The 14003-nt window shown below is 43.6% G+C and overlaps 1 protein-coding gene across 3 annotated transcripts in view; it reads left to right on the top strand.

Annotated features, from left to right (window-relative positions):
* ZDHHC14 (zDHHC palmitoyltransferase 14) overlaps positions 1-14003 on the top strand; it is a 277548-nt gene that overhangs the window by 261201 nt on the left and 2344 nt on the right. The window contains exon 9 of one of the 3 annotated variants that reach the window (XM_019644168.1): positions 13562-13678. The exons of the other annotated variants lie outside the window; for them this stretch is intronic. Within the exon in view, the coding sequence (XP_019499713.1) occupies positions 13562-13678 (117 nt within the window). The remainder of the gene's footprint in view (positions 1-13561; positions 13679-14003) is intronic. 3 annotated transcript variants of the gene reach the window in all.

The following is a 14003-nucleotide window of genomic DNA, read 5'->3' as shown; positions in this document are numbered from 1 at the left end:
TTTATTATGGAAATAGATAAAAGGAGGAAAACTTAAGGATGGAAAGCATAAAAGCAAATAGAAAATGAGAATAATTTATAAAAGTGACAGGAAAGGGAACAAGTATCTAAAGAGCCTTGGTGAGAGTGAAGAGACACATGGAGTTAGCCCTGAAGGGGGAAATTGCTGTTTGTGTTTTTCTACCATTCTCGGAAATGCAGGTAGCGCTCCCAGCCGAGAGAGCTGGGCACCTCTAACTAAGTGACTTCCAGCATGGGTTGCAGGTCTGGCATGTTACCTTTGCTTTCTCCCACTTTGAGTAACATTAGTACCAAGCGAAGTATATATACCAAGCAGTTTCCAGGAATTGTCAAAATATGGAAAAATGGGCTAAAATATTTCAAGACTGACAATGAAACTAATTCTTTGTAATATTGCTTTCTGTAGTCTGCCCATCACAGATACCCCAACCAAAACCATCACTAAATGAGCAGCAGTGGCTGTTCAGACGGAGTCCCAAGCCCTCAGGTTTTCTTAACTCTGATGCAGTGATGGGCACCAGGGCGCCTCCTGTCTGTATCATCACAATGAGCAGCTGGTCCGCAATTTTCCGAGTCATCCACCATCTTCCTTTTTATTTATTTATTTCATTTTTTTAATATAGTTGAGTTCACAGTCAATAAAAGAGTTCTTGTGTTTCAATCCCCAGTCAGACAGATGTCAAAACAAATGCACAATTCCCTTAATGTTGAATTTGTCAGAATCACAAGGTGATTTTTCAGGCCAGTCTAAAAATGGAACCAAATTTATTTAATATAGAATTATACTGCGGTCACGTGGGCCCCTGCTGAGGTTTATCACTCTCTGCAGTTGGCAGACATTATTATCATAAGGATCATCTCTGTTAATCCTCATAATAACCTGCAAGATAGCCCCATTTTGCAAAGTATGACATTGATGTTTTAAAATAATGAGTGTCTTGCTCGAAGTCACAGCTAGTGATTCAAGGCCTGGGTGCTTTTCACTACGTGCCATATTTCAGTTTTAAAAGCTCTCAAGTTGGTGTCAGCTGAACCTCTTCAGATTTTGCCCTTTTATCTGAGAGCCCAGTTTACCATGATGTAGTGGGCCTCAGCCTGGGAGACACATAAAAGCCCAACACTGATACCCTGAGCCCAGTTAAGTCAGGATCCCCAGGTGGGGCCCAAGCATTGGTCCTGGAAATGATTTTAATCAGCAGCCAGCTTTGAAAACCATCACCACAGCCTTCCAATTCTCTTGCACACTCCATAATTTTGACTTAATGGGAATCGTTTTTGAGTCATATTTTGCTTTGATGCAAAGGACGTTTCTTTTACCTTGAAAAACCTGAGGTCAATTGGGCTCAACTAACACATGGTCTATTCAGAGAAATGGGTACATGGGGAATTTCGACAGAATGTGCTAGCGTGCGCAAGGCGGGAGGTCCTGGGCGCTCCTAGAAGGCGTGCTTAGGCTTCAGGCAAAGCTTCCTGGAGGAGAGGACACCTGAGCTAAATATTAAAAGATCGGTTGCAATGAATTGACCACCCGGAGGTGGGAGGGATGCTTCAGGCAGAGCAAACGCAGAAGCACAGGCGTTGGCGGGGTGAGACTGCCTGCGTGTGTGGCACTGGGAAAGACTGTGTTACTAGGTTGTTGATTGCAAATCAGGCATCGGAGGGAACTCAGGCAGGAGAGGAAGTGCATGGGGGCCTTGGGAGCCTTATAGCCAGCACGGATTCTGTTCTGTGAGTGGCAGGGAGCCACTGCAGAGCCTCAGTTCAACGGGCAAGACCATCAGATTTTCATCGGGTGAATGAGGCTGGCGGTAATGGAGGAGGCCTGGGAGGCTGTGTGGGCACAGAGCGAGGCCAGAAGGGAGCAGGAAGAACAGAGGAAGGCGCTCACAGTAGGCCTGGTGACAACAGGGCTAGCCAGGAAGCAGAGGGGAGTCAGACAGAGGAAGCAATAGCCCAGGACTTGGAGTCCATGTGGAGGCCTTGGCCGGGGTGGGGGGTGGGGGGGCAGGGACACCCACCCACCTTTCGCCATGGCGGCAAGACAACCCTGGAAATACTAGAGGAGGTGCAGGTCAGGGCGAAGCTGATGTATTTACTTTTATTATTTTATTATTTTTAATAACTTTTTAAAATTTTTATTGAAATATAGCCAACATACAATATTATTATTAGTTTCAGGTATGTGCAATAGTTATTCAGCATTAGTATAGCTAATGAAGTGATCAACATGATAAGTCCAGCAACCATCTGACACTGCAGTATGCTATCACAGTATTAATAACTATATTACCTGTGCTGTACATTGCATCTCATATTATTTGTTTTATACCTGGAAATTTGAACCACTTATTTCCATCTATCTTTTACTCCATTCCTTAATTTTTCAGTTATAGTTGACATTCAATATTATTTTATATTAATTTCAGGTGTACAGCATAGTGGTTAGACATTTATGTAATTTAAGAAGTGATCCCCCTGACTAGTCTAGTACCCACCTGGCACTATACATAGTTATTACCATGTTATTAATTATATTCCCTGTGCTTTACTTTACACCCCCATGACTTTTTGTAACTACCAATTTGTACTTCTTTATCCCTTCACCTTTTTAACCTTGTCCCCCAAACCTTCTCCCATCTGTTACCCCAATAAATCTAGTACCCATCTGACACCATACATAGATATTACAATTATTGACTATATTCCTTATGCTATACCCTACATCCCCATGACTTCTTTGTAACAACCAATTTGTACTTCACAATCTCTTCCTCTTTTTCACTCGCCCCCAATCCCCCTCCCATCTGGCAACCATCAAAATGTTCTCTGTATCTATGAGTTATTTTCTGTTTCATTTGTTTATTTATTTTGTTCTTTAGATTCCACTTATAAGTGAAATCATATAACATTTGGCTTTCACTGTCTGATTTACTCCACTCAACATAATACTCTCTAGGTCCATTCCTGTTTTCTCAGATGGCAAGATGGTTGTGTAATGTTCCATTGTATATATGTACCACCTCTTCTTTATCCATTCACCCATTGATGGACACCAATGCTGCCTCCACACCTTGGGCATTGTAAACAATACTGCAGTGAACATATGGATGTGTACCCATCCCCTCAAAGTGGTGTTTTGAGTTTGTTTGGATAAATACCCAGAAGTGGGATTAGTGAGTCCTTCTTTGTCTCTTGTTATAGCCTTGTTTTAAAGTCTGTTTTTTTCTGGTATAAGTACTGCTACTCCAGCTTTTTTTTTTTCCCCCATGAAATATCTTTTTCCATCCCTTTACTTTCTGTTTGTGTGTGTCTTTCAATCTGAACTGAGTCTCTTGTAGGCAGCACATGTAAGGATCTTGTTTTATTATCTATTCAGCCACCCTATTTCTTTTGATTGGGGTATTTAATCCATTTACATTGAAAGTAATTGTTGGTAGATATGTAGTTATTGCCATTTTATTATTCATATTTTGCATTTTTTTTGATCTTCAAGAAGTTTCTCTAAGATTCCTGTAATACTGGTTTGGTGGTGATGAACTCCTTTAGCTTTTTCTTGACTAGGAAGCTTTTATCTGTCCTTTGATTCTAAATGATAGCTTTGCTGGGTAGAGTAATCTTGGCTATAGGCCCTTGCTTTTCATCACATTGAATACTTACTTCCTGCCAATCCCGTCTGGTCTGCAAGTTTCTGTTGAGAAATCAACTGACAGTCTTATGGGAGCTCCTTTTGTAGGTAACTAACTGCTTTTCTCTTGCTGCTTTTAAGGTTCTTTTTTTGTCTTTAACCTTTGGCATTTTGATTATGATATGTCTTGGTGTGAACCTGTTTGGATTCATCTTTTTGGGACTCTGTGTTCCTGAGCTTGAGTATCCATTTCCTTCACCAGTTTAGGGAAGTTTTCCGTCATTATTTCTTCAAATAAGTTTTCAATTCCTTGCTCTCTCTCTTCCTCTGGTACCTCTATGATGAAAATGGTGGTATGCTTGATGTTGTCCCAGAGGCCCCTGAAATTCTTCTCATTTTTTTGGATTTTTTTTCCTTTTTGCTGTTCTGATGGGTGTTTTTGCTACATTAGCTTCTAAATCACTGATTTGATCCTCTGCTTCATCTAATGTATTGATTCCCTCTACTGTATTCTTTAGTTCAGTTACTGTATTTTTTATTTCTGACTGGTTCTTTTTTATGTTTTCTATCTCCATTTTTTTTGTTTCCTATCTCTGTTGACATTCTCCCTGAGATCACTGAGCATCCTTATAACCAGTGTTTGGAACGCTGCATCTGGTAAATTGCTCATCTCTATTTTGTTTAGTTTTTTGGTGTGGTTTTTTTTTTTCCTGGAGCTTTGTTCTTTTATTTGGGACATGTTTCTTTGTCTCCCCATTTTGGCTGCCTCCCTGTGTTTGTTTCTATGTATCAGGTAGGGCTGCTATGTCTCCCAGTCTTAGTAGAGTGGTCTTATGTTGTAGGTGTCCTGTGGGGCCCAGTGGTGCAGTTTCCCTGGTCACCAGAGCTGGGTGCCCCAGGTGTGTCCCTTGTGTGGGTTGTGTGTATCCTCCTGTTGTAGGTGAGCTTTGGTTGCTGTTTGCACATCAGTGGGAGGGACTGTCCCTCAGGCTGATTGGTTGTGAGGACTGGCTGTGACTACAGTGAAGGAGCTGTTGTGCAGGGGCTGACCGTGTGGAGCAGGATTTGCTTTAGCAGGGCTCTGGTGCCTGCCCAGTCTGCCCTTTGGGTGTGTCGTCCTTGGAGGCGGCCGGGTGATGCTCCTGCCTTGTTTGAAGCTGGCCACTGGGCGTGCCAGCCCCAGGGCCACCTGGGAGGGGACCCACTGCAGACCAAATTCAGCTGCAGCCTGTGCCCTGCCCAGAGCCACCTGGCATGAGCCAGACAGCAATCTGCAGATAGCTGCTGCCCATGCTGTGCTTGGCGGTGCCTCAAGAGGCCAAGCTGCACACCAAGGCCAGCTGCTGCTAGTGCTGGGCTTAGGGCTGCTCAGCCAGAGGTACGGGACATGCCAATGCCAGATGCTGCTTGTTTGAGTTTTGTGACTCTTTGAGAGACTTTAGGAAAGTCTGCAGCTTGAGCCAAGGCGGGCCATTTGTGCAGAAAGTTACTGGAAGTGGCTTGATGTGCCCAAAATTTGGTGGGACAGGGTGTCAGAATCACCAGGTCAGGGAGCACAAACAGTGTTGGCCAGGTTGATGGAGATTCAGATATGGCGGCCATCACCGAATGCTGGGAAGTGGGGGGCTCAACAAAAAAAAACAATGGCTTCCACCAGCTTCTCTGTCCCAGAGAAAGCTGCCCCTTCAGCCCTCACCCTGAGGCCAGATAACTCAATTCCTCGCCATATGTCCCTGTCGCCTTTCCAGCTGCTGCCCCAGTGCTGGAGCCCAGAGTACATGAATTCATCAGCAAGTTAGTCTGTGCACGGGCCCTTTAAGAGGGATGCCTAAGAGTGCAGCCGCCCTCCATGTCACTGAGCCCCAATCTCCACTGGTTTTCATAACCAGAAATTATGGGGACTTCTCTCCCTGGCACTGGAACCCTGGACTGTGGAGCCTGGTACAAGGCTGGGACCCTTTGCTCCTCTGGAGGGGACCTCTGCAGCTGAGATATCCCTCCCAATTTGTAATGGTCACAAGCGGGTGTTGAGCCAGCCAGTTCCATGTCTCTGCCAGTCTCGAGGTGGCTTCTTCTGTATGTCCTTAGCTGTAGGGCTTTGGTTCAGCAAGACTTTAGGCAAATCTCAGTGATGGTTGTTTCGTAGTTTAGTTGTAATTTTGATGTGGTTGTGAGAGGAAGTAAGCACAGCGTTTATCTACTCTGCCATCTTGACCATAAAAAGGGGGGAAGCTGATTTAGAACTGTGGCATTTGGGTGCCTGTGAATTCCTGGGGGTGGTGGGGAGGTGCCCTGCAGGGAGCTGGAGGGAAACCTCGGCAAAGGTTTGCTTTCCCGTGCTTATGAAGGAATGACATGGTTTGCAGGAATTCACTTTGGTATAGTGGAGATGTGAATCAATTTCATTATCCTAGACGTATTAATCTGGCATTTAAAAAAAACTATAAGACTTATTCATGTGAGTCATCTGAGGTATTAATTTGATTTCATTTCATATATACGGGAAGATTATTTTCTGAAATCAGCGTTTTTTATCTTCCCCTACTTTCTTTCTACCCACCCCTGCCAACTCTGTCCCCACTAAGTCAAATCAAGTTTCTTGGTCTAATTGGATACTAGTGAGGATAACAAAATAGGACAATTCTGAGAGAGAATGGAAGAAAAGCTTTGCAAATGAACATATCTAAGTCCTGAACACAGTGGGGAAAGGTAGAGAGAGCAGGATGTGGGGTCAGAACACCTAGGCTTGAATTCCCAGCTCTGACACCTGGGCCTGGGTGATCTTGGGCAAGTCACTTCATCCCAGGAGCGTTATATTCCTAATGATGTCCACCTCCCTGGATTATGGTCAGAATTGACTGAGATCCTGTCTGTTTCATCCTCCCATCACCACTTTAAAACATAGAGTCCTGGCACATAGTAGGTGCTTGTTAAACATTCAGTTGAATGAATGTGAAAGTCCCCCTCACTGGGGCTTGTTTATGTGAGGTTGTGGACAAATATTCACCTGTTCCTGTCTTCCTTTCTTCTTCCTTCCTTCCTCCAATTTTCTCACATGTGCAAAAGGTTCCGCCCTGAATGTTGAACTAGGAACTAGAGGCAAGGCAATCTCTTTAGTGCCGTAACATGGCAACATAGCTTCATAAAGTGATGGCCTGGGTAGCATCAAATCGATTCATAAGCCAAGATACCAGAGTTCATGAACTTTACCCATTAGACACTGTAGGCAAAGTGCCTATGAGCTTTTCTGAAGACTGAAAAATTTAAGACCTAAAAAAAAGTACTAAACCATGAAAAGAGAACTACAAAATCAAAATTAATAAATGTTTAATGTCTACAAGACACATGAATATGTCAACGTCATTAATTATTAAATTTAGATTTCATGAAATTTTTATTACATTTTAGAAATGTTTTGTAGGTTGGACTGTTCTTACTTTGTAAGAATCCCCAAGCACACATATAATTACATAGATCATTACCAATTATAAAGTAAGTGAGTTGCTCGTCAACAGATAGATAAATTCAAAAGTTAACTGACTTGGAGCCCCATGTACTTTCTATCTCATCATGCTGCCTTCGTTACGAGAAGCCCAGTGTTCAACTTAGCTAGAAGAAACCTGTTCTGTTCCAAGGCTCTTCCCCACTCCTGGGAGTGCCCCAAATCCAATAGAACATTACTGGGAGAGGCCAGCTCTGAAAGCTCTCGTGGGGGAAAAGATGAGATGTGATCTGTGTGGTCACACAGTCCAGAACCAGGAGTGGAAGGCGGGCAGTGGGGAGGCAGACCTCGCTCCATCCAAGAGGAAAACGCCCAACACCCAGAGCTTGTGGTGGACAGAAGCCCCCTCCCCAGAGATGTTCAGGCTGGGGGAGTTAGCACCTCTCCCCCCCCCCGCCCCAGTGATGTGGACAGAGGAGGACAGCATTGGTGGGAGAGCTGAACATTGACCTGGAGGGCCCCTTGCCATGAAGACCCTGTCAGGCAGACTCCTCTGTCCTCCAGGGCCTCCAGCCATTTTAGTCTTGTCAACAGGCCAGTTTCAGTGTGCCAGGTAACGTTCCATTCTACCGTGCATCTCTAGTCCATTCATGCACCTGGAGAATGGGCCTTTTTACTATGTCAGTTGTTCTCTATGGGCTTCTGTGATACAAGTACCATGTTAACAGGTGGACAGAGAGAGGAGACTGTCACATGAAGGCAGAGCTGGCACTAAGCAGAGCATGAAGCTGGATGTGTCTCTGCCCCAATCCCTTTCCAGTTCCTTCATGCTCACATTGGCATGTGTTTACCGTATCTCATACCAAACCAGCATGTAACATACCACACGCTGTTCCAAAGCGTTTACCTAGATAACTCACACCGACCCTCACAACAGCCCTATGAGGCTGTTACGGATATTATCCCCATTTTGCAGATGAATAAAACTGAGGCACAAAAAGCTTCAGTAAGTTTGTCTAACTCAAACTTCATAGTGTGATGCCATAACCCACGCTCTTCACCCTACCCTATACTCTAGCTACATATCCTGACTGTGTGTGAGATAATATTTCTCCCACACGCTTTTAATCCTCACAACCCATTATCCTTACCCCCTCTCCCCTATCAAAATCTACTCTCAGGAGACTATGTTATCAATCATTTGTACCTTAAAGGGGAATTTAAGCCAAATTTCAAGGACATATGAATTTCAATTGTGAATGAAAGATTTTGCCCTCTATTAAAAGCATTTCAAATGACGATGATGATGATGATGATTGAATGCTTTAATGTTTATTCAGCACTACATCCCCATTGTCTAGAATAGTTCCTATGGTAATTGGTTTCAGTAAATGATGGTCGAGATAGATAGAGAGAGAGAGAGAGAGAGAGAGAGAGAGATTAGATTTATCACCAGACTCGGCATATTCATTTGAAAGGAACAGCTGGAAGGAAAGAGTTTCTAGATGTCTTCAGTCAAATCTTCGCCTATGATTTTATTTTAAGACCAAAGTCTAGATCAGACAGGTACTTCCTGAATGATAGGAGAAGTGTTTCTAGGGAAACATGCACTATTTTAGAAATCATAGCTAATGGCTTTAGCGCTCAGGTAAACACACAGATATGGCAGTGCAGAAAAATTGAGTAAATATTGATAGATAGCTGGCATCAAAGTACCCACTGAGGTCTTATTTATTATCTCAAAAACAGGAAAATTTACTATAACTTACCATCTCACATAATTTGGAGATGGGGATGGTTATATAGAGCCTAAGTGATCTTTCTTCTATTACAAATTCCCAAGGAAGAAAGTGTTAGAGAAGTGATGAAGTGGCATTGGAAGCATGAAAATGGTGCATGTAACCCCAGTACAGCCTTTGTTATCTGAACCCCAATGAAATTCTGAAAAGCCACACTGGAATTATGTGCGGATAACCTCAGTGCCAATTGAGGATTGTATTTTCATTCCTATTTTCCTCATTATTGACTTTTATTATTGCCTAACATTGAAGCTCTGACAATATGTGAATGCAGTCACGACACCCTGTTATGGTCCAATGTTAAGTGTGTGTATCACATTTGATTGTCAAATAACAAGTTCTGTATAGCATCAGGGTCACAGTTTATGTTTAATTCTGGCACTAGTTATAAAGATCCTTTGGGATCACATGCTAAACACAAAGATGGTGCATAGTTGTTGGAATTTCTTTTTAGAAAATCATTTGCCAGATTTGCTTAACCTAATTTCTCAATCCCCCTTAACCCGATATTAAAACAAAACTAAACCTAGCAGTTGCCTGATTTATTAAACTAGTATATCAGAAGAACTCTCCATGAATAACCTGAAAAATCAATTATGATAGGAAAAATAACTTAAGCAAACTTAAATGATAATGCTAAATAAAGAATAAAAAAATTGTCCTCCTAACCTGGAGGTTAGGAGCTTGTAGTGTTTTTGGAGTTGTAAGTAAGCTTTCACAAGACCCCAGGACACAGCCTCATGGGCAGGCAGAGAGAAATGATGGCCAACGTGAAGATTTTGACAACTTGGAGCAAACTACATAAATAATTTCATTCATCCTTAATTTGTGTAAAGACCATCTAGAAAGTTCCAGGCTTTGCCTTCAGCAGCCATTAATCTGTACCCAAGGGGTCATTTCAGACAAGAAGTCAGCTAGGGTAAAATGAAATGTTTTCCAGCATAAGCAATTTTATTTGAAAATCTGCAGAAACAAAAAGTTAATCATCTCTGGGGTGTTTTTGAATTGTAACATTAAGTGATAATGTGTGTGACATCCAAAATTCTGAGGCCATCAACTTCTCTGCGAGTTGAATGCCAGCACTTCATTTAGGCAGTAAATAGGCAGCCCTCACAGTGTCTGTTGTGGCTGTGTCCAGTGTCCCAACCCTCACATGTATTTGTTTCATGCTGCCAACAGAGGGGCCTTTACATAGACACTCTTAAAAGCAATCAGATGTCTATTCTATTAGTATTCAGCATTTGGATGATTTTTGACCTGAGAAAATGGTCATTTCATATGATTCAACAGGAACTTTTAAAGGGTTGTTTTGGAATGAAAACATGGGTTTCTCAATTTCCCGTTCATAGTAATAACGAATTGTCACTGCCCAATATCCTGGGACTTGGTTAGTTTTCCTTCAGATTATATAACTGGTTAGATGAATTCAAATATTCCCACTGGCTTTTTGGTGTTGGTGTTGGAATATAAACCCTGCCACCAAAATTGTGAGGGGAAAAGTGAGCAGTGATGTCTCCCTCTACTGGTTAAAGATAAGAGTCCTCGCAGGAGAAGCCCAGAAGATGAGGTGGGAGGGGTGGTGTGAAAAGGTCAAGGTGAGAGCAAAGAGAGGTGGGAAGGATGAGAAGAAGAAAAGAGGGAAGGAGAAATGGGAGGAAAATCAGTAAAAGGAAAACATGGATTGGGAAAGAGGAGAGGAGAATTGGTGAGACCAGGGAAAAAGAAAACTGAGTAGCAAAAATCAACGAGAAATGGGCAAATAAGAATTAGAAGCAAAGATGAAAGGAAGAGGTGTAAGAACACCTTTTCATAGGTCATCTCCACAGGAACCGTGAAAATACCGGCCACTTCCTCCTTGAAGTTCTCAAATGGGAATTGCAACCATGAAGGTTTGCCAACCCATCCTCCCTGGAATTTTGGCAATGTGCAAAATGAGGAAAAGCTCTGATCTTTAAAAAAAAAAAAAAATCAAATATCCCCTAATCATTTTGTTTCTTCTAAGAAGGAGATGTTCAAAACATGCAAAGTTAATATGATGAGAATTATAAATTCCTCTGGGTAGAGTCATTGCACTACTTCAGTTGGAATCTAATAAAATCCATAGTCTCCCATTCCAGTGTCTGTCATGAGCCAATAGCAGGTTTATATGGACCATATCCTGCAGAAAAAAGCCTGGTCCCTGGGTATTCCCAAATGGGATTGGTCTTCTAAGTGGAAATTAATTGAATGTGACAAGCTATGGTCAAAGTTATGGGATACAAGCAAGATTTAGACACTTAGGTTCATGGTCCCAATAATTGTGCTCACTGATAGATATTTTTATTTAAATGCTTTAAGCTAATTTTTTCTTTCACATTTTTAAGTCCTTAAGCTTTACCCCTGGTAAACCAGAGAGCATTTTCAACAGGGTCCTGGCTGTGAGGCTGAGCACAGATTTGTTACAGTTCTAACGAGTCGTCAGTTTGGCCATGAGAAGGTGCCAATAGGTGTGTGCAGGAGTGGGCGCAGTCATGCAATTTGGAGCCCTCTTTAAGAAAAGAAAACAATATGCAAAACAAAACAATATGCCAGGAACAGGGCCTTGGAAGGGGCCTGAACTTAAGCTCATAGCTTCCGAGTAAATCCGCCTCCAGCCGTGTGCTGTCTTGTCCAAGTCAGCACAGAGATATTTTAGCGTCAAGTCTCAGCCGGGTTCTCAAACTACATGCCCATCCTGGTGCACTTGACCTCTAAGGAACTCAACAGACCACTCTTGGCAGCCACTTTGTCCCAGAAGGTTCTGATGGGTGTCCAGGAGCTCTGCTGCTGGGCATGCAGAGAGCAGTGATCAGGAAGGAGGAAAAGGCAAGTGGCCAGGAGACAGGGAGGGAGAAAAGGAAAGTGGGAGGTGAGCCCATCTCTCTCCTCATCCTTGGGCCTCCTGACCTTGACAATCTCTTCCAGCTCTGACACCTAACATATTCCCCTGTGAACCTTTAAGAACCAGTCAGAAGTACTTGGGCTGGTCTCTAAAAGTAGAATTGGCCAATTAGTTTTCAATAAAAAAGGCTTTCTCCTGGTCAGCAGAGACAAGCAAATCTGATTTGCAATTGCATCTTTCCCTAGAGCTGGGGGGATTATGTGGACAGGGGTATTAGGATGAGTGAGGGCTCTAGGAGGAAAGGTTGAGAACAGAGCTCTATCAGGGCCGGCTGAGTGGCTCAGTTGGTTAAGAGCTCGCTCAAGAGTTTGAGCTCTGAGCAACAGCGGTTCGAGTCAGCCCGAGCTGAGCAGCCGTGAGCTGCCAACAGGTGGCGGGATGGCTCAGCTAAAAAAAAAAAAAAAAAAAAAACCAGTGAGAACAGAGCTCTATCATCCAAAAAGTGGCCTGCCTTCTGTGGTGACATCTCAGCCCTGGAGGTCATTGAATAAGACTGCCTGCTGGGAGGCTATCTTGAGCTGCAGGAAACGGAGGCAGTGCAGAAGTTCCATCAGTAAGGAGACGTGATTTTCATAAAACGTTCTTTGTAAAACATGGTATATCCAAGGTCCAGGGACAGTTTCCAAGATGACTGTTTAATCAGGAAGGCTGCTCTGGTCCGCCTCTGCCATGTCAGACAGCCGATATGCGGAACCGGACTGACAGTACTGGAGGGCGGAGCAAAACATCACCCACCAGAGCTGTCTGCAGCCTGACACCTGCCCCACTCAGCGTCCCCCACGAGAAAGAATCACTTCCCTGAGCTGAAATTCCTTTTAAGAGCGGAGAGAGCTACTCAGTAGCCCACTGGGAAAGCTCTGCTGTGGCAAAAACGGTTTGAGTGATGATTGGGAAAATGACTGTATTAAATGATTGTTAATGCTTACAATCAGCCCCTTTCAAGACCCCCTTTTTAATGGGGGTCTCATCTCATCCAACCAGCCCTTACCCACCGTTCCCCAGCCTCTCGGTGCTGTGAAGTGCCCTTGGCTGCAGTGAAGCCATGCTGGAAAAGCCAGGATCTTCCCTAAGACTTGCTTTCTCTCTCGAAAGCTCCGCCATGAGTTTACTCTTGCCTTTGAACTTCTAAAACCTTCAAATTGCTTAGAGACTGGCTCTTCTACCTCATAGAGGCTTGTGGGAAGGTAGGGGACGGATTACCACTTGTGATTTCAGACAGAAACCCATTTGTCTGGGAAGGACACACACACTGAAGCCAATGAAATAAAAGCCTGAGGAACTGCGACTCAGGGTGAACGCTCTCTTCCTAGAAGGTTGTATTTTGCATGTTCTGGTTGTTTCTGTGCCTGAAGGTGGGTCAGTGAGGCAGTTCCAGATGTGCCGCCGGGCAGGTGGAGGGCGAGCACCTCCATGACAGAACTATCAGGACGCAGCTCTGCGGGAACTCCAGAGTTCCAAAAAAGAGAGGAAGGGATAATAAGACAAGTGATCACCTACTGTGTGTCAAATGTGTAGAGGATAGAAGTTGGCAGTCAAGCAATCCCAGCCCCAAGCCTGGGTCCATCCCTTACTTTTATCTGTAAGGCCTTGAGCAAGTCACCCATCCATCTGCCTCAGGGTCTTCGTTGGTACAGAGGGGGAAATAAGTTTGTTCTACGAGCTTCTGAAGAAACGCAGTAGAGCTCCTGGTTGCTTGAATGTAAAGTCACAATATGTTCCCCTCATATCCACACCTATTCTCCCTCCTTTCCATAGAAGAAGCTCTCTAACAAGTTACTGCACAGACTCAAGTTTAAGATCTCCGCGTCACATGAAGTCTCTCTTCTAGCTGTTCTGAGACTTGCCCATATCTCAAGGGACGGGTTTGCAAAGGTATCAGAGACCCACATTCCGCCGGCCAGAAATGTGTTTGCACTATTTCCTTTGGCCAGTGAGCGAAGTGAGACAAAGGACACGTGATGTAGTATGATTTTTAAAAAGCTTAGAAGAAAAGGAGATGCCTTGTAAAATGCTGGCAATCTCATTCATGGATTAATACACACACACACACACACACACACACACACACAGAAACACAGTTAGTAGCTCTTGAACATGATGAAAATTTAGCCATGGGGAATTCCAGGGCTTTTCTGAACAGTGTGATCAGACCCTCAGGAGTTTCTGTTGCCCACGTATTTTTCTTTCTTTCCTTCTT

The sequence above is a fragment of the Hipposideros armiger genome, unplaced genomic scaffold, assembly GCF_001890085.2.
Source record: "Hipposideros armiger isolate ML-2016 unplaced genomic scaffold, ASM189008v1 scaffold_86, whole genome shotgun sequence".
NCBI lineage: Eukaryota > Metazoa > Chordata > Mammalia > Chiroptera > Hipposideridae > Hipposideros > Hipposideros armiger.
Note: the sequence above shows the minus strand (reverse complement) of the source record. Positions and strands in the feature narration are given on the sequence as shown.